The sequence below is a fragment of the Taudactylus pleione genome, unplaced genomic scaffold (assembly GCF_031769625.1).
Source record: "Taudactylus pleione unplaced genomic scaffold, aTauple2 ptg000009l, whole genome shotgun sequence".
NCBI lineage: Eukaryota > Metazoa > Chordata > Amphibia > Anura > Myobatrachidae > Taudactylus > Taudactylus pleione.
In genome coordinates this window covers 15,221,118-15,248,991 of record NW_028284412.1, presented here as the reverse complement: position 1 = coordinate 15,248,991, position 27,874 = coordinate 15,221,118, and the positions used below count along the sequence as shown (strand labels likewise).

At 41.2% G+C, this 27,874-nt stretch overlaps 1 protein-coding gene and 1 long non-coding RNA gene across 3 annotated transcripts in view; one reads left to right on the top strand and one right to left on the bottom strand.

Moving 5' to 3' along the window:
- The window catches only part of GLA (galactosidase alpha), a 149,126-nt gene extending 123,240 nt beyond the window's left edge, over positions 1-25,886 (bottom strand). For both annotated transcript variants that reach the window (XM_088467402.1, XM_088467403.1), the window contains exon 1: positions 25,649-25,886. In XM_088467402.1, coding sequence (XP_088323528.1) covers positions 25,649-25,827 — 179 coding nt within the window. In that variant the 5' untranslated portion in view covers positions 25,828-25,886. The remainder of the gene's footprint in view (positions 1-25,648) is intronic.
- Positions 1,753-27,874, top strand: LOC148542798 (uncharacterized). The gene is made up of 5 exons (XR_015877694.1): positions 1,753-1,890; positions 3,032-3,169; positions 5,286-5,411; positions 9,262-9,375; positions 25,665-27,874. It is a non-coding gene; the product is annotated as an uncharacterized LOC148542798 (long non-coding RNA).

The following is a 27,874-nucleotide window of genomic DNA, read 5'->3' as shown; positions in this document are numbered from 1 at the left end:
TCGAGGAATTCAGGCATTCCATGGATGAAATAAATACTGTACATGACACCTACAAATTCACTTTTGAACATAATACAAATAAGATCTATTTTCTAGACGTTGAAATCAGCTGGAATGGAACATCTTTGGGAACTAATCTGTTTACCAAATCTACGGACAGGAACACCTTTTTGCATGCCACGAGCCATCATCCTAATGCACTGAAGATGGGACTTCCTTTCTCACAATTCATGCGGATAAGAAGAATTGTGAGTAATGAGAATGAAGCTATATCCCAAATGGATATTATGTTAAATAAATTTCATCGTAGAGGCTATTCCTTGAAGGAACTCTATAAGTCTAGAGATAAGGCTCTTAAAATTACCAGAGATGAAAGCCTGAGTGGCTCACATAAACAGGAGATGAAAAAGAAAACGCAAAATAACATGTTCTTTGTTAATACATTTAATTTGGCCAGTAATGATGTTAACTCTATAATAAAAAAGCCCTGACCTATTATAACAACAGATCACAGTTGAAAACGTTTGAAGGATTCTAAGGTCACACAGAGTTACCGCAGAGGTCCCAACCTAAGAGACCGTTTAGTAAAAAACGATATCACGGGCTTCACTACTCCTGTAGTAGAGAACTTTCTGACAAAGAAGCCGGGATGCTATAAATGCTTAGGCTGCGTCACCTGTCGCTATATGGAGACCGGTAGTTATATACTGCATCCTTATTCAGGACGCAAGATTCTGATCAAGCATGTACTGACCTGCACTAGTTCATTCGTCATTTATGATATTAAATGCCAGTGCGGTTTGGTTTATATTGGCAAGACCATATGCCAATTGCGTGAAAGAATTGCCCAGCACCGTTCGGCCATCAGACTGGCCCTAAATGGAAGAGAGGTGGACCAACCAGTGGTCCGCCACTTTAAAGAGCTGAAACACTCTCTGGCAACCCTGTCCTATAAAATAGTGGACCATATCCCAGCATCACCTAGAGGAGGTGACAGAGAGAAAGCACTTTTGAAATTAGAAGCCAGATGGATACATAAAATGAATAGTGTGGCTCCTTTTGGCCTCAATGAGAATTTACATCTATTTTATTTTTTTTAGTTACTATTGTGCAGTAGTAATTATTCTACATTAAGGTGCATAACCCTCTTTGCTGGACTCTTTCTATATGTATAAGGTCGCGTTATCATATAGCCATGGCACCTGTTATACACTTTATAGATTTATATAGCTGTTATCCATACCTTCTGTATCACGGACCTAGTGTAATTTACACATATTTATTCTTTATGACATTTTTCTATTTTCCTTTTCTATTAATCTTTTTTAACATTTATCTAACATTTTCTAATATTTATTCATATTCCATATTTCTTCCTGGATTTGTTTCTACATTGCTTCCCTTTTGAGTATTTTTTCATAATCTGTAATATGCCTTCTATCAGTTTATTTCTGTTCATATTTTCATATCTTGTATCATTTCCATCCCCATGTTTAACAGTGGCCGTTTCACAGAAAGCATGACACCTTTCTTATTTCCTATTTCTGTTACTGCTTTACATGACATGAATTATCTGGGCAGGGTTTTATGTGCAGTGTCTATAGAGACACTATGATCGTCGAGCCTTATAGGCTTGTCTTGTAGTTATTAATACCCACAGCCTTCAATACCCCTATACTGTTTTGCCTTGTTTATAGGTCATGATGATTCTATGTTACATGTCTATTGGTTTCTTTGTACTTTACACATCGTCTTCACGTTGGTGATGGGTTAATCACCTTGGTTACCAGATGCTGCCCGATGCGTGAGAACATCGCACGCCCCGCTAGCGGGACGCGGCCTGATGACGTCACCTCCCCCGGAGCTGGCCTCGGACGGTGCTGCACATGGGTGAGTGCTTATCCTTTGTCTATATAAGTGTACTTGTATGAGGTTATATTGATCCCTGAGGAAAATCTCGAATAAATGAGATTGAAACGTTGGCAATAAGGTCTATGTTTCCTATGATTTAAAGCGACTGAGAGTCCTGTGAGTGCCGCTGTTCTGTCTATATTAATGCTTGCAGAGGATACAATCCCCCGGGGAGGGCACCAAGGCAAGGTCTAGTTGCAACACATGGAGTGCCGGTTAGTGAACATTGCATATATATTTATACGGGTAAAAAAATTTTCAGAATGCATCACCTCACATGCAACAGCATGTTTGTGATATATCAAATAATTTGTCCTTGTGGGCTCTCCTATATTGGGAAGACACAGCGAAAATTTAAAGAAAGGATGGCGGGCCATAGGTCTGCCATCAAAGCAGCTATTACCCATGGTACAAGTGATCAACCCGTGGTGAGACATTTTCAGGAATCTAAGCATACCTTAGCGTCATTAAGATATCGTATGATTGACCATGTCCCACCTCTAATGCGGGGTGGGGATCGCGGGAAATTACTATTAAGGAAAGAGGCAGAATGGATTCTGAGACTTGATGTATTATACCCTAAAGGTTTAAATGATAATATCTCCTTTGTTGGCTTTAGCTAAACTCTAAAGCACCGCTACCATTATGTGTTAGACTAAAGTTCCCTTTGGCTAAAATATCCATGATGATAGAATATTGGTGTATGTATGTATGTATTTTGTTCTCATTTGTCTGTTTTTATATAGGATTATTCAGTTAGATAATTGCTGATTTGTGTAGTATGGCGATGTGCTTTGAGGGTGTACCAATGTAAGTAACATTGGTTTGTAATAGATATTGACTCAGCATGATTGCATTTTTATGCATTACCCTATGAGCTTGATGTCTAAGCAATTATGTCCTGTGTGTTGAGATTCGTTCCGCTTTGTAATACATCTCTCTTTTTTACAATAATAATAATAATAACGATATACCCGGGTGATTGGGTTGTGTGAGCAGTCTATTTTGGTACTGCTGGCGGCTAACTTTTATGTACTGTTGTATTTATACAATATAACTATGTAGCCTGGTCATACGTAAGTGGTGTTGTGATTAAACAACTTGTTATTTTGTTGCTTAGCAACGATTGGTGTGGGTGTCACGTGGTGTGCGCCGAGAGTGGTGACGTCGTCGTCAGCGCCGACGATTCAGCGGGAACGAGGAAGCTGATCATGCGGCGCGGATTGGACACTTGGTGATTGGTGATGGGCTATTTAAGGTATGTTGTTTGTATGTTTTGTACTTTTCTGAAGACAGTTACATAAAAGAACTGAAACGTTACCATTTGGCTCACCTTCGTGTTTCCTCATATGGGTCCGTGAGTGCCGCACCTCCTGGTCTGTATTTCGCTATATTGTGGGGGCACCCGGCAAAGCTGCTTATATTTTCAATGAGTGCCGGTCCTGTGTTGTTTGTTGTTTATATATATATATATATATATATATATATATAATTTATGCAATCATCTGTCGACGACGCGGAAACACTCTCCAGACTTGGTTTGTAGTTGCAATATTAATCAGCTTTATTATGCATACCAAATTAATTTGCCAGCAGCAGGACGGCATACCACAATAAAAAGTCATGACAAGCAGTTAACTAAACCCTGATGTTAAGAATACTGATGCCGTGACAAAGGTTCAGTAAGAACCGAAACGTCGGCAAATTAATTTGGTATGCATAATAAAGCTGATTAATATTGCAACTACAAACCAAGTCTGGAGAGTGTTTCCTCCGTCGTCGGGAGATGATTGCATAACTATATATACGGGAAGCTGAATAAGCAACCCTGGATAGCACCCCAGTGAAAAGGACTAACTGAAGTGCGAGTGCCGGACAACTGTTTTATATATATATATATATATATATATATATATATATATGAAATATTAGAGCACAAAAAGGGGGCGCCACATCGTGCATCAAGTATAGACAAAAGTTTTATTACATAAAAAACAAAGACTCCAGGTCAGCGTGCGTACCAAAGTAGGCGGTGTAAAACCACCGCAAGCATAAACCGTGAAATAACAATAAGGCTGGTGTTTCACCCGAACGTCTCCAGGATCTAATCCAGCCAGTCAAGCAGTAACAGAGGGCCACGCCAGGCCACGCCCCCGTGTAGCCTGGTGTGACCCTCTGTTACTGCTTGTATTATAAACACAAAATGCCCAGCACTCAAGTCCATCCAAATAAACGTGCTCGGTGCCCGTCCTCCAATAAGTATTCCCACAGTAGCACTGGACGGCACTCTGAGTCCATGTATGAAAAATAAATCTCCAGGACACTGAGATAAGATCAACGTTTCAGGGAACCAACCCTTTTATCATGCAAAAGACAAAGTAATACTGCCATCTAGTTGTAGGATTCAACCATTCTCTTGAAAAAACAAATTGTGTCCAAAACAGGACTAACAAGAAAACCTGCATAGGTAAGCATGACTCATAAATTAATGGTCTTAAATTGGTACATATATAAAAATATAGAAATATGATTCAAAACCCGAGTGTCTCATATGACCATAATGATCTAAATTGACATGAATAACACTAAACCAGATCAAACTGTTATAAAAAATTAATCAGGCCCAAGTTTTAATTTAGGCCTCTCGGGGACAATGTATCCAAACGAAAGATCCATTGGGACTCCAATTGCAGGAGACGTCTAGCTCATCTCCTCCTCTTGGGGATAGTGGTACATGATTGATTATCTTATAGCGCAATGTGGCTAAATTATGTCTTAACATACAAAAATGCCGTGCAACGGGCTGTTCGCTGGAACCTGCAAACAAAGCTGATCGAATGGCTGAACGATGTTGGGCCATGCGTATCTTAAAAGTGCATTCCGTTTTGCCAATGTAGTAAAGCCCACAAGGGCAAATGATAATGTAAGTTACAAAACTCAAATTGCAAGAAAATGGCCAATCGATTTTAAAGTGTCTACCTGAGTAGACACTTTAAAAATACTGTCATAATTTAGAATATTTTCTACACCTTCAAAATTAAGTTCACTGAGAACATTGTTGTTGGCATTTGTGCATGGTTAGGTATTTTGTTACATACAAACATGTTTCCTTTATTATGTGTTATATACAGTCAACGCACATTGTCTTTTTGAATGCAAAATGCATTTTATTCTGTGGTCAGCCACTTATGGGCTTCCCACAGTCTTAAATTATATTGTTGTCACAAATTTTATTTTATATTTTTATGCTTATTGTATACATGTATTTTTTGATTGTGCACAATGTAATTATGTATTTTGTTTCACTCTATCAGTGTTGAGCTATTCACGAGCTCTCCACAGTCTTTGCTTACACCGTTGTCATGGTTCTTCAGGTTGCCATGGTTCCTACTGCCGGATGACACAGCTTCACTTCCGGTTCACGCTGATAGTACTTCCGGGTTGTGACGAGCGGGTCTGACGGAGGACGGAGCCTGGCACACCTGATCAGGGGTATGTGGGTGAGTGTTTTATCTATTTATTTGTCATGTTTGCAGTGTTTTCATTAATGTTGTCTTGAGAAAGGGGACACGATCCCCGAAACGTCGGCCTTATGTGACAAAATAAAGTTACCCCCGAGAGGGCCTTTGTTCACCTTATTTTGGAGACTCTGTGTGCCGCCTCTTACAATTGTTGACTAATAATGTGTGTGTGTGTGTGTATGTGTATATATATATATATATAATATATAAGCAGGAGTACATGGTAGTTCAGCACTCAGGACAAAAAAATGGAGATAGTGGGTGCCCTCCTAGAAATTGATGGAAAAAAAAAAAAATAATAATAAATAAATATATATATATATATATATATATACACATACACACATATGCATACACATACTCGGGACCAGGAGCATTTCGGATATGTGATTTTTTTCAGTATTTACAATACGTGGAGGTCTGGCTTGCGTTGCGGGGGTTTAGCGGCATCCATGGTAGGGTGCGAGGGTCCAGCGGTGTCCGTGGCGGGGTGCGGAGGGGTCTAGCAGGTGTGTGGGACCTTCGATGGTTTGAAATCCAATGTTAAGGAAACATCAGTGGCTGTGGTCTCAAACAATCGATGGTTTCTATTGATGGTCAAACCTATCGGCCAACGATGGTACAGCTGTCAATGGCCATCATTACAGTATACCATAAGAATTGCTATTTTATGGTATATTGTGTTTAAAAAAAAAAAAAAAAGATGTTCTTGACCTAATTCAGTCATAAAAAAAAAAAACAGACAATTCTGAGCGGTTATTGGAAAAAAAATTGTCTGTTAAGTGGTTAACTCATTATAGTTTATTCTGTTATTTGTGTTACATTTATTAGCTGAGTCTAAATGCCTTCATCAGCTCCTCAAAAGGAATTAGCAAATTGTATAAAACAATGCAGTGGCTGATGTGTATAGTCAGTATTTAAAACTGATGTCTTCTCTTCCTATGCTTAGATGTCTTCTCCTTCTGTATTGCCATGTAATGCTTATCCTTCTGTATTGCTATGCAATGCTTATTATAAATACTTCTTAGCTATGCAGTAAATACAAGTATTTGTTATATTTCTGAGTCTCTTAGCCATAAGGTTCAATCCCACACAGCAGGTATATTATGTTAGTAAATAGTTGATCAACATACCTAGTATTAATGGGTCTCCACTACATGTGATATATATTAGTAGTTCCCATTATATCATGTGTGTGAATCACATACTGTAAAAAAAGGTTAATAGGTAAAAATGGTAACCTTTACAGCTCTGGTTATTCATGTATATAATTAGGCAATTGCAATCATTCCCAGCGCTGCGTATAGCACATGTATCATTTTATACATCAGTAGCTGGAGCATTGGCCTCATATATTTAGCATAGCTTTTAATAATCGTAGGCAATAGCAATTAGTCTCGGCACTATATATAGCGCATATATCATTTTAACTTCGACATCAATGGCTGGGGTTTATATCCATTTAGCAACATATTAACATTGTTAATGTCATGTAATTTAATGTCAATCAGTTACAGATAAAGCCTGACTGCTGAAACGGCTGTAGGCTATCAAAGCATCACCTGTCATGTCATTTCCTTTTCCTTAAATCCCCTTCCCTAAGTTCTGACTGGTTGTCAGCAAATCAATCATATTTAACATTATTAGAATGGTAGTATAGTCTTATTAGTAATCCACCAACATCCACTTCTTAAAACATAAATATGAACAATTCACTTCATTATATGAAGTATAATGTTAAAACACATCCTCTGAGGTTTCTATGTGTGATTTTGCGGCCAGATATCCTATATAAAACTTGATTTTGAGTTTATCCATTATATACATATAAATTAATCCATAATGTTAGATCTTCTATATCGTTCCCATCTGATGTCCAATTTAATATATGATCAGATATTTTATATATATATATATATATATATATATAAAAAAAAATGTGTGAGTGTGTGTATGTGTATATATACACATACACACACTCACATAGTCATGCCCTTATATTAAGGCTGCATGTAAAAAACTGCAATTCTCCCATAGAGAATTCCAGAGGGGGGGGGGGAGGGGGCAGGGCGTTTAAGGGGCTAATTTGGCACGGGCGAATAGAACTGTCACTCAGTGATGCATGCCAAATTTCAGGGCAAAAAGATGAAAAAATTAGGATTTGGTAGTAATTTAAAGTTCCAACTGTCACATTTTTCTGACATTCTCAGAAGGGACCACTTTTCTGCTGTAGTTTATGGGGTTTTTTTTGGGAAGGCATACCTCAGGGTAGGGGATGAATTTAGACTCTGGGTTTGTTTTATTAGGTAGCTATTGTGCCAGGGTAGTAGGGCCTTTTGGGGTTCAGGTAAGTTAGAAAGTTACAGTTTTTAAACTATTACCTCAAGAATGCGCCATTATACAGATAGGATTTTTCAACTTGTTGCGCAGCCTCAGTAGGAGCCTCCAGCAGGTGTTCTCACTGTGGCTTCACTTGGGTGCACAAAGAAGCCCATCGTTTGCGGGCGATAGCAGCACTGGAACACAGCAATGGTAGCAGCGGCGGGGACGCAGCGGCGGTAGGGACATCAGTGGCGGCACAGGTGTCAGCGGCGGCTGTGGCACGGTTGTTGGTGGAACCCAGTGGCAGAGGAACTGGCGGTACGATCCAGTCCCCGCCAGCCATCCTGCCGGGTACGGTAGCGGCGCCCATTTAAAAATGGTGCCTCATCGCCATTTTTGAAATTCAAAAATGGAGCTGATTTTTTAAATGGGCGCGACTGCCGTACTTGGTAGAATGGCTAGCGGGGACTGGATCCTCTCGGATCCAGGCACACCACAGACATCCAAACAGGCGCCGGTCCCGCAGCTGCAGGGTGCCGCAGACGATGACGTCGCGAGCTGTGATTGGCTCACTGCGGCCATCTTTGATTTTCAAAGATGGCCGCCGTGAACCAATCATGGCTCACGACGTCTTTGGAGGCGGCGGGACCCGTCAGCGGAACCTAAAAAGGACCACATAAGCCCTGGGGAGGTGGCAGCCACCCCCCAGGTGAAGACGCCAGAAGCCCTGGCGAGTGGGCGCCCGCCAGACAAAGCGGCCGAAGCCCTGGCGGGTTGGAGCCCGCCAGGTGAAGACACCATTCGTCCTAGTGGGCGGCAGCCACAAAAAAGAGCTAACACAGGCTGTCGCCCACTAGGTGAAGACACCGAAGCACTGGCGAGTTGGCGCCCGCCAGACGAAGACACCAGAAGCGCTAGTGGGCGGCGGCCACGTAAAAGTGCTAACACGGGCTGCCGCCCACTAGGCGATCTCACATACCTCTCTAACAGCTCCCTTATTGTATAATAATCCGCACTCATAATATTGAGTGCTGGTAGGCATCCATTATATCCTTCACAACCTTAATCTAAAACCATTATTACTAAATATGAAAATAAATTACATACATAAAAAAAGCCACAACATAAATCCAAAAAACTATATATAGCCAAAAAGGTATCCACATAATTAAACAAATAATAAATAAATAAAAAAATAATAAAGAAAAAAACAAAACATGGCTCATCAGGCCAAAAAACTAACAAAAACAAAGCTGTTTCAAGTAACATAGACCTCAAATCGGTTAAATCCACTCTAAAGAGTAGATATAGTGTGAGCAGTGTTTTACGAGAAAATGGCTTTATTGAAAGAATATATTTAAAGAACTGACTTCATTTATACCTTTGGGGGACTAGAGTCTCTACTGATTAATCCATTTGACTTCTCTATCAAGTAGAATCAAGTCACGATCCCATCCCCTTTGTATATTATATATTTATTTTATTTTATTTTATATTTTGTCTGCAGTCAACAGAGAAGCATGGTGGAGGTTCCTTGCAAGTTTGGGGCTGCATTTCAGCAAATGGAGTTTGGGATTTGTTCAGGATTAATGATGTCCTCAATGCTGAAAAATACAGGCAGGTACGATTTGAAAGCAAAGCGTGGTCGCACCAAATATTGATTCGATTTAATCTCTCTTGTTCATTCACTTTGCATTTAGTTAATTGCTAAAAATGAACTATTGACACACATATATATTATATATATATATATATATATATATATATATATATATATATAAAAATACAAGAGCTGAGAACGAGCGCCTTATAGTATAGTAAGAGTGCACACTTATATTAAATTACAAAGCGTACCGTATGTGCTTAATAAGCAGGCATACAATGATGTGTTCCTGGTCCACAATCATACATACCTTTATAGTGTAGAACTTCCCTCCAGGTTAGGATGGTAAATACAGCCACAAAATTTATGAAAGTAGAAGAGGTGAGATCAAGCGTTTTATAGTGTAGTAAATTATACCATCAGCTGCACACTTATAATAATTTACAAAGCGTACCGTGTGTGCCTAATAAATAGGCATATATTGATGTATCCTTGGTCAACACCCTTGCATCCCTTTATAATGTGGCACAGTTAGTTCACTCCCCTTTTGCAATCCTAGCTCGACTGGTCCTCTTTTTGGTGTTGTTCCCCAATTCAGATCCTCAGGGTCCTCTATACTATAAGGCGCTCGTTCTCACCTCTTGTATTTTCATACATTTTGGGACCGCACAACAACGATCCTTTTGGACAACTGTGAGCAGCCACCGTGACAACGGGATTATAGTAGAATACTAACCGATCCATCAAATGACTGTGATGCTTACAGAATCCACATTGGGACTAGCGCTACTATCACTACTCCTTGTATACAATATAATATATATATATATATATATATATATATATATATATATATATATATATATATATATATATACACACACACACACACACAGCCTAATTCAGACCCGCTCGCAAGCGCTGAGCACTCGCAAGCAGGGTCGATGTTGGCCAAGTGCGCATGCGCACGACGGAGGCCCAAGCCGTCGTTATTGCTACCGTACCAAAGGGGGCGTGCTGTCGATGGTGAGTGACAGCACGCCCCCTTTGGTGGGCGTGCCATGGGCGTGGCTGCCCAGACGGAGGCGTTCCCATGGGAACGCCTACCGTCTGGGGCGGCCCCACTGACATCACAAGTGATGTCAGTGGGAGTGCTTTTGGAGGCCGCTCTAAAAAAAGAGAGGGAGGGCACTGATTCAGAGCCGGACACTCTGACAGAGCGCTCGCTCAGAATCAGGGCCGGACTCCAGGCCGCTCGCATAGCTGTGGGTGACCACCCACAGCTATAGCGAGCGGCCAAAATGATGGTCCATCGCGCGACCATTGGGCTTGCGACGAGACCCTTGTGGTAGGGTCTCGTCTGCCGCAAGCCCTGGAGTTCTTTTGGCTCTATCAGAGCCAAAAGCACTCCCACTGACATCTGATGTCAGTGGGGCCGGCCCCAGACAATAGGTGTTCCCATGGGAACGCCTCCGTCTCGGCAGCCACGCCCCCGGCACGCCCACAAAAGGGGACGTGCTGTCAATCAGCATCGACAGCACGCCCCCTTCGGTGCGAGACCCATAACGACGGCATAGTTTGTAAAAAGTAATAGCTTATCTGAGTCATGAATCAGAGGAAAATCACTTTTCCTAGGACAAGAGATGGGGTACCCAACGCGTTTCGTCTTATGGACTTCTTCATGGGGATAGGGGTTGAGGTGTAGTATTCACCTATTTATACCCCCTTTCTATCATTAGGGACTGATCACTTCCGGGTCAGGGTTGAACCCCTGCATTCGTTAATTGTGCCTTCAAAGGCAAGCTCCCATAGGGGGTGTGTATAAATACTAATTATAAGATCGTGTAATTGATAAGATGCATATCTAATTTAAAAACATAGTTCCTCTGCTAATATGGCTCCGTCCGTAATAATAAGCAATTCGTTACTTCCGCCCTTCCGGGTATCGCGCGTGTGCTTCCATTAGATGTATCCCAGCAACCATGTCTAGCTACTCCGTCTAGCTGTTCCATGCGATTGGCTTCCGCCCTTAGCATACCGCTCACGACCAGTGTGTAGAGACGGCATCTAAATATATTATTCAATGTATCTATAATTAAACAGAATTCATTGTAAATATATGATGCATCAATAATAAAACGAGATTAGACACATGGTATATCAATATTATGAACTTATAAAAAGCGCACTTGGTATTCATAACAATGTGTGCATTTAGAATGTGATACAATAAAAGGAGGCAATAAAAATTAGAGATGTATGTGTGATAGTTGAATCAATCAGTAAATAAATAAAAATAAAGAAAAAGTTGTTTATATGAATAGTTCAAAGTTCAAAATTGCATATTCCATAGATATAAGTATTTATTCTCAATGTATGAAGATTTAGGATGAGGTAGTTGATTAGGTTACAATATAGTCCTCCAGAATTGGTTCAAAAAGTAACTTGAAAGTGAATTATTTGAGTATTTATTCTCAATGAATGAAGATGAGGTAGGTGATTTGGTTATAGTAACGTCCTCCAGAATTGGTTCAGAAAGTACCGTATATACTCGAGTATAAGTCAACCCGAATATAAGCCGAGGTACCTAATTTTACCACAAAAAACTGGGAAAACTTATTAACTCGAGTATAAGCCTAGGGTGGGAAATACAGAAACTACTGGTAGTAATCCTCCCCCCCTGGTACTGCCCCCAGTAGTAATATTCCCCCTCTGGTAGTGTCCCCAGTAGTAATACCCCCCTGGTAGTGCCCCCAGTAGCAATATCCCCCCCTGGTACTGCCCCAGTAGTAATCCCCCCCCCCCTGGTACTGCCCCCAGTAGTAAGATTCCCCCTCTGGTAGTGCTCCCAGTAGTAATACCCCCCCTGGTAGTTCCCCCAGTAGTAATACCCCCCCTGGTAGTACCCCCAGTAGCAATATCTCCCCCTGGTAGTGCCCCCAGTATTAATCCCCCCCTGGTAGTGCCCCCCGTAGTAATCCCCCCAGTATTAGCCCCCTCAGTAGAGAGATGTTTTAAAAAAAAAAAAAACACCTGAAACCCCACTCCTGGTCCCGACGCTGCTACTGGCTCCTCCGGCCGCTTTGCATTACGGGAGAAACGTCGTCATGACGACGTCTCTCCCATTACCCACTGTGGGAGACAGAAGATGGCTCCCGCAGTGGGAGCAGCAGCAGCCGATGAGAGTCTGACAGACTCTCATCGGCTGCTGATTACAACAAACACACAGCTGCCATTGCCGGCGGCTGTGTGTTTGGCAGTGTGTAGTGCTGACCGAACTCCGTCCGGTCAGCGCCACACACGCAGTGCAGCTGTGTCACAGAGACACAGTCTGCACCGCGGGCGACCCGCATGGTACGCTACTCAGCTGCGTACCATGCGGGCATGACTCGAGTATAAGCCGAGGGGGGGCTTTTTCAGCACAAAAAATGTGCTGAAAAACTTGGCTTATACTCGAGTATATACGGTAACTTGAAAGTGGATAGTTTGTTTAAAAATATTCTGATTCAAAGGAGGTATCAAACTTCTTGCTTGGACTAGCTTCTTCTACGATGGCTTGCATGGGAACTTCAGATTATGTATGTTAGGGGTATTGTGCTCGCCCTTTTGGACTCTAGTAGCTACAATACCAGGTTTTCCCAGGAGGTCTCCCATCCAGGTACTGACTGGGCCCAGTCATGTTTAGCTTCCAAGATCGGACAAGTTTGGACACATGCATACTGATATGACTGTAGATACTCTTGAGTCCACTTTTCACCATAACCCCATCACTGGTAACGTTGTTACCAATTGGAATTATTACTACACCTGGTATTCTCTGGGGGTCTCCCTCCCAGATACTTGTCAGGCCCAAAACATGAATCACCCCACCAGGGTGCCCACAAAATGGGCTTTTCATGTTGGTATAGTATTAATAACCATTCTGTCGATCATCTTGTTGTATCCTCATAGGAATAGTGCAATTTCATAGCTCTCGTTGAAACCTTTTGGAGCCATGGTGTTGAGTTCAAAGATCCAGTACATATACCGTCTGGCTAGAAGAATCCCCATATCACCTCCTCTTTCTCCAAGGGTCAATGTTCAATGGCTTTGAACATTAAATCCTCCGGGTTTGAATTATGTTTGGTTATGAAGTGCTTAGACACTGCATGAGCTTCTACTTTATTTTGGATGTTTCTGGTATATTCTTGGATACGAAGTTTTAGTAGTCTTTTTGTCTTTCCAACGTACTTGATTCCACAAGTGCACTCCAACAGATAAATAACCAATGAAGAATTACAGTTCATAAACCTTTTGATGGCAAATTCCTTTGTTCCATCTGAGTCTGTGAAAGTTTTTCTCTTGGGATGCAAATGTTTACATATATTGCAACGTCCACATTTATAACTCCCCTTGCAGCTCAGGGTTCCACCCATGCTTCCCTTCTTTTCTTTCCTCAGAAGACTTGGTGCTAAAATGTCTTTTTAAATTTCTAATTTTCCTAAAAATGATCTGTAGTTTAGGAGGTAACTCCTCTTTTAGAACTGGGTCCATTAGAAGTACGTTCCAGTTCTTATTAAGAGATGCCTTAATCTTTTCTTGACCATTGAATGTAGTAACAAAGGGAACAATTTCTTTCTTTTCATTTTTGTTGTTGTATTTAAGTAAATTCTTTCTATCCAATGCCTCAGTTTTCTCCAGTGCTCTCTTCAGGATCTCTTCTGGGTATTCCTTCTCCCTGAATCTGTCAGCGTATTGTTCCAGTTGTTCGTTACATATTTTTTGATCGCTGCAGTTACGTTTGATCCTGTAAAATTGGGAATATGGTATATTTTCCTTCCATTTATTCAAATGGCAACTTTTATAGTGTAAATAACTATTGGTGTCTACATTCTTGATGTAGTTTTTAGTAGAGATACTTCTTTCTTCACCAATTAAGACCAGATCTAAAAACTCAATGGTCCTCTTGTTGAAGTTGGATGTAAACTTCAAATTCATGTTGTTATTCGATACCAATGATAAAAACTGGTTAAAAGATTCTTCTTGTCCATGCCAAATGATTAGAATATCGTCTATATATCTTTTATAAAAAATTATGTTGTCTTTATATGGATTAATTAGTATAGATGTAATTTTTCTCCCAGCATCCCATTAAAAGACTAGCAAAACTGGGAGCAAAGGTAGTCCCCATTGCTGTTCCGCAGATCTGTCTAAAAAATTGGTCTAAGAATTTAAAAATAATAATGATTAAGTATAAAAGACATAAGATTGCATAAAAACTCCTTATGAGGGGGCTCCAGACTCAAATCCAAGTCTAAAAAATCTCTTGTTGCATTAATGTCTTTTGTATGTTCGATACAGGTATAAAGAGACTGGACATCGATGGTGACCCAGTTATATCCCTCTCTCCACTCAATGTTCTCTAAACATTGCAAAACATTGGTGGTATCTTTCAAATATGAATCCACTTCTTTCACATAATTCTGTAAGAAAATGTCCACGTACTTTGAGAGATGAGAAGTTATTGACTCAATTCCAGCTATGATTGGTCTACCCGGCTGTGTTTTCAGTGATTTATGTATTTTGGGTAACAAATAAAATATGGGGGTTGTGGAGTTAGTTTTCATTAAAAACTGGAACTCCTCCTTTGTGATTATTTTATTATGGAGTCCGTCAACTAAAAGTAATCTTAATTCATCAGTATATTCCTCAACCGGGTCTTTTTCCAATTTCTCATATGATTCCACATCATTAAGGAGTCTATTGGCTTCTTTTGTATAGTATGCATGATCAATGATGACCAGCCCCCCCCCCCCCCCCCTTTATCAGCCGGTTTTAACACAATAGCTTGGTTGTTTTTTAATCCCTTCAAGGCTTCTTTCTCTCGACTGTTCAAATTCTGTTTCTTGACTATCTACTTCTTTAAGTCTTTCTTTATCATCTCATAAAATATCTGAACATGGTTCCCTTTTCATTCAAGTGGATAGTAAGTGGATTTGCCCTTTAAACCAGATTTGGACAAATTCTCATTGTAATTTCTTATTGGCGCATCCTCTTTTCTCAAGAAAGGCCTCTTTAGAGTCAATAAAGACATCAAATTTCTTCATGTTGTTTGTAGGAGCAAAATTTAATCCCTTGCTCAGTAGGGATATTTCTGGTTTTGTGAGTTAATGTTAAAAATACCCTTGGTCTTAGGGTCTATTGGTGGGACCTCCTTTTTGGGTTCCTTCCTCCTGTTGCCCCTTCTTCCTCTTCGTCTTTGTACCTTCTTTTTAGCAGGGAAGCTGGTTGGATGGTTTCCCTGAATATCAATTTGTTAGGAGCCTGACTCTAAAGAGGCATTTCCTGAGAAACAAAAAACAACCAAGCTATTGTGTTTAAAACCGGCTGATAAAGGGGGGGGCTGGTCATCATGGATCATGCATACTATACAAAAGAAGCCAATAGACTCCTTAATGATGTGGAATCATATGAGAAATTGGAAAAAGACCCGGTTGAGGAATATAATGATGAATTAAGATTACTTTTAGTTGACGGACTCCATAATAAAATAATCACAAAGGAGGAGTTCCAGTTTTTAATGAAAACTAACCCCACAACCCCCATATTTTATTTGTTACCCAAAATACATAAATCTTTGGAAACACCGCCGGGTAGACCAATCATAGCTGGAATTGAGTCAATAACTTCTCATCTCTCAAAGTACGTGGACATTTTCTTACAGAAGTATGTGAAAGAACTGGATTCATATTTGAAAGATACCACCAATGTTTTGCAATGTTTAGAGAACATTGAGTGGAGAGAGGGATATAACTGGGTCACCATCGATGTCCAGCCTCTTTATACCTGTATCGAACATACAAAAGGCATTAATGCAACAAGAGATTTTTTAGACTTGGATTTGAGTCTGGAGCCCCCTCATAAGGAGTTTTTATGTGATCTTATGTCTTTTATGCTTAATCATAAATATTTTAAATTCTTAGACCAATTTTTTAGACAGATCTGCGGAACAGCAATGGGGACTACCTTTGCTCCCAGTTTTGCTAATCTTTTAATGGGATGCTGGGAGAAAAATTACGTCTATACTAATAATCCATAAAAGACAACATAATTTTTTATAAAAGATATATAGACAATATTCTAATCATTTGGCATGGACAAGAAGAATCTTTTAACCAGTTTTTATCATTGGTATCGAATAACAACATGAATTTGAAGTTTACATCCAACTTCAACAAGAGGACCATTGAGTTTTTAGATCTGGTCTTAATTGGTGAAGAAAGAAGTATCTCTACTAAAAACTACATCAAGAATGTAGACACCAATAGTTATTTACACTATAAAAGTTGCCATTTGAATAAATGGAAGGAAAATATACCATATTCCCAATTTTACAGGATCAAACGTAACTGCAGCGATCAAAAAATATGTAACGAACAACTGGAACAATACGCTGACAGATTCAGGGAGAAGGAATACCCAGAAGAGATCCTGAAGAGAGCACTGGAGAAAACTGAGGCATTGGATAGAAAGAATTTACTTAAATACAACAACAAAAATGAAAAGAAAGAAATTGTTCCCTTTGTTACTACATTCAATGGTCAAGAAAAGATTAAGGCATCTCTTAATAAGAACTGGAACGTACTTCTAATGGACCCAGTTCTAAAAGAGGTATTGCCTCCTAAACCACAGATCATTTTTAGGAAAATTAGAAATTTAAAAGACATTTTAGCACCAAGTCTTCTGCGGAAAGAAAAGAAGGGAAGCATGGGTGGAACCCTGAGCTGCAAGGGGAGTTATAAATGTGGACGTTGCAATATATGTAAACATTTGCATCCCAAGAGAAAAACTTTCACAGACTCAGATGGAACAAAGGAATTTGCCATCAAAAGTTTTATGAACTGTAATTCTTCATCGGTTATTTATCTGTTGGAGTGCACTTGTGGAATCAAGTACGTTGGAAAGACAAAAAGACTACTAAAACTTTGTATCCAAGAATATACCAGAAACATCAAAAATAAAGTAGAAGCTCATGCAGTGTCTAAGCACTTCATAACCAAACATAATTCAAACCCGGAGGATTTAATGTTCAAAGCCATTGAACATGTGACCCTTGGAGAAAGAGGAGGTGATCTGGGGAATCTTCTAGCCAGACGTTAAATGTACTGGATCTTTGAACTCAACACCATGGCTCCAAAAGGTTTCAACGAGAGCTATGACATTGCTATGAGGATACAACAAGATGATCGACAGAATGGTTATTAATACTATACCAACATGAAAAGCCCATTTTGTGGGCACCCTGGTGGGGTGATTCATGTTTTGGGCCTGACAAGTACCTGGGAGGGAGACCCCCAGAGAATACCAGGTGTAGTAATAATTCCAATTGGTAACAATGTTACCAGTGATGGGGTTATGGTGAAAAGTGGACTCAAGAGTATCTACAGTCATATCAGTATGCGTGTGCCTAAACTTGTCCGATCTTGGAAGCTATACATGACTGGGCCCAGTCAGTACCTGAATGGGAGACCTCCTGGGAAGACCTGGTATTGTAGCTACTAGAGTCCAAAAGGGCAAGCACAATACCCCTAACATACATCAACTGAAGTTCCCATGCAAGCCATCGTAGAAGAAGCTAGTCCAAGCAAGACGATTGATACCTCCTTTGAATCAGAATATTTTTAAACAAACTATCCACTTTCAAGTTATTTTCTGAACCAATTATGGAGGACGATACTATAACCAAATCACCTACCTCATTTTCATTCATTGAGAATACTCAATTCACTTTCAAGTTACTTTTTGAACCAATTCTGGAGGACTATATTGTAACCTAATCACCTACCTCATCCTAAATCATACATTGAGAATAAATACTTATATCTATGGAATATGCAATTTGAACTTTGAACTATGCATATAAACTACTTTTTCTTTATTTTTTATTTATTTACTGATTGATTCAACTATCACACATACATCTCTAATTTTTATTGCCTCCTTTTATTGTATCACATTCTAAATGCACACATTGTTATGAAAACCAAGTGCACATTTTGTAAGTTCATAATATTGATATACCATGCGTCTAATCTCGTTTTATTATTCATGCATCATATATTTACAATGAATTCTGTTTAATTATAGATACTTTGAATAATATATTTAGATGCCGTCTCTACGCACAGGCCGTGAGCGGTATACTAAGGGCGGAAGCCAATCGCATGGAACAGTGTTGTAAGGGCGGAAGTTATTGGATCACATGCCACCTAAGCAGACGCCAGCCGAGAGCAACAGTCCGGAACGGAGTAGCTAGAAATGGTTGCTGGGATACATCTAATGGAAGCACACGCGAGGTGTCTGGAGAGGGCGGAAGCACACGCGCGATACCCGGAAGGGCGGAAGTAAGGAATCACTTATTATTTACGGACGAACCATATTAGCAGAGGAACTATGTTTTTAAATTATATATGCATCCTATCAATTACATGATCTTATAATTAGTATTTATACACACCCCCTATGGGAGCTTGCCTTTGAGGACACAATTAATGAATGCAGGGTTCATCCCTGACCCGGAAGTGATCAGTCCCTAATGATAGAAAGGGGGTATATATAGGTGAATACTACACCTCAACCCCTATCCCCATGAAGAAGTCCATAAGACGAAACGCATTGGGACCCCATCTCTTGTCCTAGGAAAAGTGTTTTTCCTCTGAATCATGACTCAGATAAGCTATTACTTTTTACAAACTATGCAATTTTTATTCTATTTAATTGTAATGGCTATGTTTTAATCTCTTAATTGAGCATCCCCATTTTTACCTGTTATCCATTTATCTCGTTTTAATCTCTGAAATAAATTCTATATCGTTTTTAACTTTATTTATTGGTATATTTATTGCACTGATTTTATGTGTTACACTGCTTAGCACATTTGCACTTTAATTAGTACTTTATATATTGATTATTTGCACAAAAATTTTATTTTTTGCACTTACTAGCGGATTTGTCGCACATGGTCAATTCCCCCATTTGTATACATATATAAACAAATGGGGGAATATATATATTTGTATACATATCTATATGTCCAAATACTCGGCACTGAACTAAAACACTTCAACTGCTGCTGGTGCCCCCCTTCACAAACAACAAGTACATATACAGTAGGCGGCACTCAAGCATATGTATAAAATAATCACACAGAGTTCCCGTAGTTAGGTCAACGTTTCAAGGACGTCCTGATGAAAATTAATTTTGTGAATTGAAACGTTGACCATACATATGCTTGAGTGCCGCCTACTATATATGTACTTGTTGTTTGTGAAGGAGGGCACCAGCAGCAGTTGAAGTTTTTTAGTTCAGTGCCGAGTATTTGGATATATATATTATACATATATACATACGGGCTCAACAAATCACAGTTGCCATGGTGACCAAGGTTTTGGTCCTGGCGACTAGGTTTTGCAGTACAAGTAAAGCTAATTAAAAAAAAAAAAAGCTCCTCCGGAGATGGTTACAGCAGTAGGCGTGTGTGTGCTTGTCACAGGAGGAGGCATGTGTGCCTGCCACTTTCAGTCAGAGCGGCTCCGGCTCCTCCCTCCTGCAAGGCAGAGTTTGTGGTGAGAGAAGTTACCAGAGCCTCCTCACCGCAGCGTGTAAGTGTCGGGGGGGGAGACGGACGGACAAAGAGACCGACCGCCTAACGGGCCATGCCACCGCGCTGTGACTGCCCACTAGAGTGGATGGAGCCCACCTGGTCTGACTGTTGCTGCAGGACCCAGTCCAACGGAGATCAGATCTCCGAATTTTAAAGTAAGTGGCCGATACCCCTCCTAGCTCCCACAGCGTGGGGTAGATATGCATGCGGTATGGCTGTGGGGGTGGTTTGTCTGGGGGTAGCAGAGCAGTGGTGTTGCCGCATCGGGTGGTTTGTTCGTATGCAGTACTTTCTGATACCACATTAATGTAAAAGAAAAAAAATGGTATGTTATGGGGGGAAGGGGAGAGGAGCTGTGCAGAGTAGTGGCATGGCTAGGTGAGGAGGCACCTTTCTCCTGGTGGGTCATATAGTTTTGTCCAAATTCTATTGTTTTATTATATGAGTATTAATGTGCATTTGGATCCTACTGTGTAATAGAATTTGTGTCCTTGTTTGTGGCATAAAATGTATTTGGTCCTACTGTGTGTCATAATGTGTATGAGACCTACTGTGTGGCGTAATGTGCATTTGGGACCTACTGTGTGGCGTAATGTGCATTTGGGACCTACTGTGTGGTGTAATGTGCATTTGGGACCTACTGTGTGGCGTAATGTGCATTTGGGACCTACTGTGTGGCGTAATGTGCATTTGGGACCTACTTTGTGGCGTAATGTGCATTTGGGACCTACTGTGTGGTATAATGTCATTTGGGACCTACTGTGTGGCGTAACGTTCATTTGGGACCTACTGTGTGGCGTAATGTGCTTATGGGACCTACTGTGTGGCAGGTATAGGCATGTGGTAGAATCTGATGACCAGTGAAGAGGCATGTGTATGGTCTGATGGCATGTGGGGAGGTTGAGGGGCATGTGTCTTGGTCTATACAAGTTTTCATTTATTTTGGTCAAGAAAGTTGGTCAGGCTCGTAAACTTTTAAGCTGGCTCCTAGATTTTACAAAAAATTGTCGAGCCCTGGTATACATATACATACACACACGTTTAGTCTCCCATATCCAAAATGCTTGGGATCAGAAGAATTTTTGGATTTTTTTCAAATTTTGGAATATTTGCATACCCTAATGACATATTTTGGGAATGGGACCCGCGTCTATACACAGAATGCATTTGTTTCATATACACTTTGTACATACAGCCTGAAGATAATTTTATACAATATTTGTTATAATTTTGTGCATCATACAAGGTTTGTGTACATTGAACCATCAGAAAGCATAAGTGTCACTATCTCAATCATGCTAAATAATTCTGTATTTCTTATATATATATATATATATATATAATTTATATATTAATATATTAGAGAGAGAGATATATATATATATATTGATACAGAGATCGATCGATAGAGAGATATCATACTAAGAGCCGTGGTGAAAATTTAACCCAAGACCAACTGTGCAGACTTTGTATATTCTTCCTATGCTTGTATGGGGTTTCCTCCAGGTACTCTGGTTTCCTACCACAATCCATAAATATGCTGGTAGATTAATTGACTCCTGACAAAAAATGAACCCTAATATGTGGGTGCATGTGGTAAAGAATATACATAAAATGGGGTACACTTTGGTTGGTAAGGGGCACCCCTGTTGGTAGTAATAAGGCACGTAGGAGGATTATGCAGGTAAAAAAAAAGACAGGCCACAGCCCCAGATTTAAATTTTTTTTTAAAGGTTTTTAGCACTTAATACATATTTATGCCAAGGTGTATAGTGGTGCCCCACTAAGGCTGTCAGCAGGCAGTGAACTAGTCTTGACCCTTTCTATCTTATAGCCACGGTGCATATGCTAAACGGCTGGCAGATCCCCAGGCCAGGCAGCAACGGCTGTAGCCCGCAAAAATTACACCATAATCTGATTTGTGGCCGGGGTTGTGGGGCAAAAGTACCCAGGGCCGGCTGTTAGCATAGAATCGAGGCCAGTGAGGGAACAGAGGCCCTCATTCAGAGGCGGTCGGAGGATGCAAGCGGTCGCTCTGAAACTGGGCGGCCGCTTGCATCCTGACTGGCCGCCTCTGTTTCGGTCGTTAGGCTGTGGGTTTACACCCACAGCTCTAACAACCGCTGCCACCCCCCCGGCCCGCCTTCCAAACGGGGCGAGCTGTCAATCAACATAGACAGCTCGCCCGCTTTGGAAAGAGACCCGCTACGACCGGCGCTGTCGGTCGTAGCGGGTCTCACGCATGCACGCGAAGGAGCCGGCTCCCTCGTGCGCATGCGCACTGGACAAGCATCGAGGCGGTCGTAGACTGGTGGTACAGTATGCTGACAGTGGTACAGTATGCTGACAGTATGTACTGGTGGTACAGTATGCTGATTTCAAGGGAAGGACCTCCATTTCCCCCCATCCCATTTGCTGACTCCCAGGTGTAGAAGAGGACCCCGCCAGAGGGACTGTGACTGCTGGACCATGGAACAAACACCTTATGCCCGGAAACTGGATTGCTGAAGGGGAGGTGAAGTCGTGGAAGTACTGGAAAAGACCCTGCCGGAGAAGGGGACCCCTGCCTGCCAACAGAGACCGGTACCCTGCAGACCGTGAACACCGTTGGAAGGATCCCAGGGAAAGACCTCTGTAGGGATGGACATCAATGGTCGATGTTTGCCAACCATCGATGTTTTTGTTTTTATGGTAGTTTTTTTACCATTCGATGGCAGCATTCCGATGTTTGCCGCCACTGAATGGTAATGATTCGATGGTCTTGTGATTGTTGTCTTTTTTTTTCAATAATAATTCTAAGAGCTGCGCTGTCCCTGCCTGCATCTCTCACCATTGGGAAATCTTGTCATTGGAGCTACTCCAGGTCCATCCCCAATCTCATCCCACCTCTCCCCTGATCCTGTCCCTTGCCAGGCGCAGTAAAAGGTTATTGCGCATGTGCAAACAAGGTCTTTTGCGCATGTCAAATTAATAGATTTTTCAATCGAATATTTTTCATGCGATGGTTACTTACCATTACATCAAAAGTTTTGATGGTGGAAGCCTAGCTATCATTTGATGGTGGACTTACGATGTCAATTCCTAGACCTCTGCCTACAGCCATAGCTGTCCCTGTCATTGCCGGTGCCTGAAGTAGTCGTTAGGGGAAACACTGAAGACTGCAGCAGCGAGAACACAAAATGAATGGAGGAGTGGAAGAGTACCTGCGGAGGTGACAGTTGCAATGGGGTCCGTCACAAAGGGCGGCAGTGGATGCAAAATAAGGCGGCTGGCTAGAAGTCTCAGTAAAGGACCCCACAGCAAGGACTGTCAGGGCACCCATGCCAATTCAGCAAATAAGTGGGGAGAAAAGACCAGGAATATGAACCCATGATCGATGGACAAGCAAGATGTCAGACGTACTGGGACAGCTCACCTAAAGACCCTGCAGTTTTTATGCTGTCCGATGCAGTGTATCATCCTGGGCAGCACTGAAGTCCAGGGAATGCTGAGAGCTGGTCATACGGAGGCAGAACAGCTGCTGCTGGGGTTGAGAAACTCTGTGCGGAAATTCCCAAAGGCTGTCTCTTCTCCCCCCTTTCCCCCAAGCTCCTACGTATCTATATAGTTTTGGTTAGGATGTTAAGCATTGTCCCCTCTACTCCTAGGATAGGATAGTCAGGGGCAAAAACCTCTGAGTGGTCCCATTTTAGGGTTCATTGCTCTGTTGGCCTTTCTGTTCTTTTACTGGCCTCCTCCCTCTGGTCACTCCAACTACTCCTTTTGGGGGTGAGAGTTATTATCCTTCTCTCTCTGGGTGTTTCAGGGGAAGTTCATATAGGGGGTTAGTGAAAAAGTATTGAGGTGTCCAAAATTTAGGAGAAGCCTCATAGCCTTCAGGGTAGTAATATGATATGGTGATACCTGCTTGCTCAAAGGTGATTGCTAAAAGAAATGTATGTCAAATTCTGTTGGTATATGTTTTTATGGTGATATTAAAATGTCTTCACGGGTGTTTATACTGCATTGACTTTCTGGTGTGAATTAAATAGTGCACTACAAAACCACAATAACCTGAATATACTGAAATGTCTTCACTTGAGCTGTTTAAGTTGCATAAACTTACTGGTGTGAAATAAGTAATCCACTACAAGTACAGTAACTCAGTAAACTGCATGTGCAGAACTGTCTTCACCTGCGCTGTTTAAATTGCATAGACTTCCTGGTGTGAATTAAGCAGTGCACTACAAGTACCACAGTAACAGTAATCTGCATGTGCTGAACTGTCTTCACTTGAGCTGTTTAAATTGCATAGACTTCCTGGTGTGAATTAAACAGTGTACTACAAGTACCACAGTAGCTGCAGGTGCCCAACTATTTTCACCAAAACAGTTACTGTATCTGGTATGCTTTTATTCAGAATCTTTTTGTTTTTACTTATTTATAATTGGCATATTATTGTTGGCCCGATGCTTTTAACCATTGAATTAAGGGGAAAGCAGTGTATATGTATTAAACAGTTATAGTCGGTCTGTCAAGCAATTGTCCTGCATATTCTTTTCACAATTAAATAGTGTAGGATCCTCCATTTAGTAGTTGGGCTTGCCTCTGTCATGGTGTGTTAAACCAAAACAAGCAGAAGGCAATCTAACACTGTTAATGCAAGTCAACCCACACCTGAGCCCGTTCCTTGGCGGTGCCCAGTTTCCGCTGGGACATTACAATGGTTAGCTCCACTTGGGAACAAATAGGCTCTGTAAAGCGTTGTTGAATATGTGTGGTAAATAAATAACTGTTAATAACACACACATTATATATATATATATATATATATATATATATATACACACACACACAGTATATACTCATGCATACACACAGTTCAGTCTTGTTTCAATAGTAATTTCACAACATTACACTGTAATGCCATCAATACACAACAGTTTCTGTGAAAGTGCAATAATCAGGTAGTTTACATAAAAAAAAAAGAAATTAAAACACCATGTACTGTGCAGACACCGATGCCAGGAATCTGATTTAGCACAAACCAGAAAAATATTTTACGCTAATGCATAGAAAAAGGACCTACAGTATATATTTTCTTTTCATTGCACTTTTTACTTCCATTTTAACTATATACTGTACATACATGAAAATAAATGAAGTACTGTATTTTTCACACCATCTGCCGATCGAAGAGAAAGTCTAAAGCTGGGTACACACCAAACAATGTGTGTACCCAGCAATGCGACACACAGCCCGACTGCTGACAGGTCAATATATCGGGCGGTCTGTACATACTGGCGATCCAGTGCCCGATATGCCACCCCCCTCGCGAATATCGCTGCATGTGATCGTCAGCTGATCGCCTGATCTTACATGCTGTACATAAGATCAGACGAATAGGCTGACTATCCACAGCATGCACTACACGATGTAGTGCATACCACCACACATTTTTTAACGATTTGCCGTCCGATGTGGCGGAATCAGCCAAATTGTTAAAGATATCGTGTACTGTGTACCCACCTTAAACACTGTAGGAATTGTAAAGCTAATAATGTTTATGTGTCAGTCTATCATCTGATAGATAGCCAAGTAACACAACAATGCACTATTTGCTTCCATTTCGTCATGCTTTAAACACTGACTTTGCTGTTGTTTCCTTACCTAATACAATTGACAGGGTTCAGTTTACAATCGGTCTCACACATGAATCTCTGCCAGTGTAACCAGCCCATAGGAGGGGTAAGTGCCAAGCCGTTGTGAAGGGCAAGCAAATCTGTGTGCCATAATACAGCACCCAGAATTATTACAGTCCACGCAGATTTCATTATGGCACGGGCCATCTGTCATAAAAGCTGCACAGCAATCACTTCACTAGTAACCTGCAAGAAACCTACTTAAGAAACTGTATGAAATGCTCAGCAAATCAGTGTGCAGCTTCCTGGATAGAACCCACCCACGGTATATGTATATCCACCCAGCTGAGAGCAGCAGCCAACCAATCCCAATGAAGTGGAAGAAGGGAGGAAATAGTGACATGTGACCTAATGGTAGATGCTGTATCAGAGTGGGCTAAAGGTCTCTTGCTGCTATCACATGACCAGCCACATGACTGGGACTCTGGGAGGAGTTAAGCATATAAAGAAAATGTTTTGTGTCATATTTACTTTTTAATTCGTATAAGGGTGTGTGATGTACTGCTTTGTAATCCACAAAGGTTTGATTCACATGGGCAAAATGCCAATCTTTTTTTTTTTTTGTGTGTGTGCAGCCCAAAAATGTTGCACAGCTTTGTTTTTACACTGCAGTTTAGCTTTGAGCTATGAGACGTCCCTCCCATATCTAATTCCCTCTACACATTTAAATCTACTCAACCCACATAAAACATTGTTTGCTGGTATATATTTAGCATGTTGACATTAACAATGGCGGCATTATGTCAGTGCCAACAATGTGAATGTCGACAATTGCATATCTCCCAACCAACTCGACTCCAGCAGGACAGTCACGTTTTTCATGCACTATCCTGCTATCCCACCCACTGGGCGACACTGGCACTGCCTCTGCTCTGCATAGGGTGCAGTTGAAAGTAAATGGATGCCGCACACATTCAAAGAAGTGAGGAGGCTGGGGGCAGCCCAGCAGTTGCCCACAGCATGGTGAGAAAAATAGCATACTATTATAAGCATACTACTCCAACTATACCGATTTGGCCGGTACAGTACCGTTTTTTAATGGTCTGTACTGGCAAAACAGGAGAGGTACCAATTGTACCGGATGAGTACAATCTCCTGAATTCTATAGCAGCACTGCGGGGACACAGACTCCTGCAGCGCTGCTGAGTGACAGTTGGCTCCGTCCTCCGTAGTTCTGGGCAGTAGGCACCGACACTGACATAATGACCAACCAGGACCAGCTGCCTCCAGTCTTCAGTACCCGTGGACACGCCCCCTTTATATATTTCTTTTTGGACGCTCGTATATGCTGTGGGTGGTGACCCACAGCTCTACGAGCGTCCATGAGGACGCTCCATTTTAATTGAGGAGGGCCCTGATTCAGAGCGAGCGCTCTGGTCAGAGAGTCCGGCTCTGAATCAGGGCCATAGTTTATTGTTAGATCTTTTGCAAATCTTTTGCAAATTGTTCAGAGTGGAAGATCATATTTCAAGGGAAAATCGTTCAGAGGTTGGACAGGGATAAAATTGTCTAGTGGATGCCCCCCATTAGGAGACCTCTTTCTATTAAACTAGCAGCCCCTTATCTGTCAGTTAGGAGTCCGTTCAGGTGGCCAGGTAAAGTCTAAGGTGTGTGAGGTATTATCCTAGCAGTTGATTTGTGCAGGGGAAGTAAAGGATAGGTCACTCCCTCTCCCTTTGGCCTGAGAGTGGCTTGCTTACTTACCTGATTACTCTGTGGGTGACAATAACATGCTCATGCTGGGAGGTAATGTCTGAGGTTGAATTGCACCAGCTCATGCCTAATGCAACTGTTTTGCTGTGAAATATTTCAAATGCTATTTTTCTTTAATGAAGTGTACATTAATTGTTGCTGGTGCCGGATTTAAATGCTGAATTCTTTAAAGGCCTTATATGTACCTCTGCTATGAAATATTGCAAATGTTGGTACAATCCAATGCAATGCATGTTAATCCGCTGTTATTCATCTAAATGGTGATCGTGTTGCAGTTACTAGGTGTACTATTATATTCTGTAGTAGGATCCCCCAAACCCTGTGTGACCTCAGCTGGCAAGATCCCCTTGGTACTATTTGTGCACTTATTGTTAGTAACTTGAGGAGAAATCTATGAATCATTTAAATTCGGCTACCGTGTGCCGCAGGCCTAGGACATCAAATTGTATTCTCTATCTTGTGTTTTGTCTTGAGTCTAATT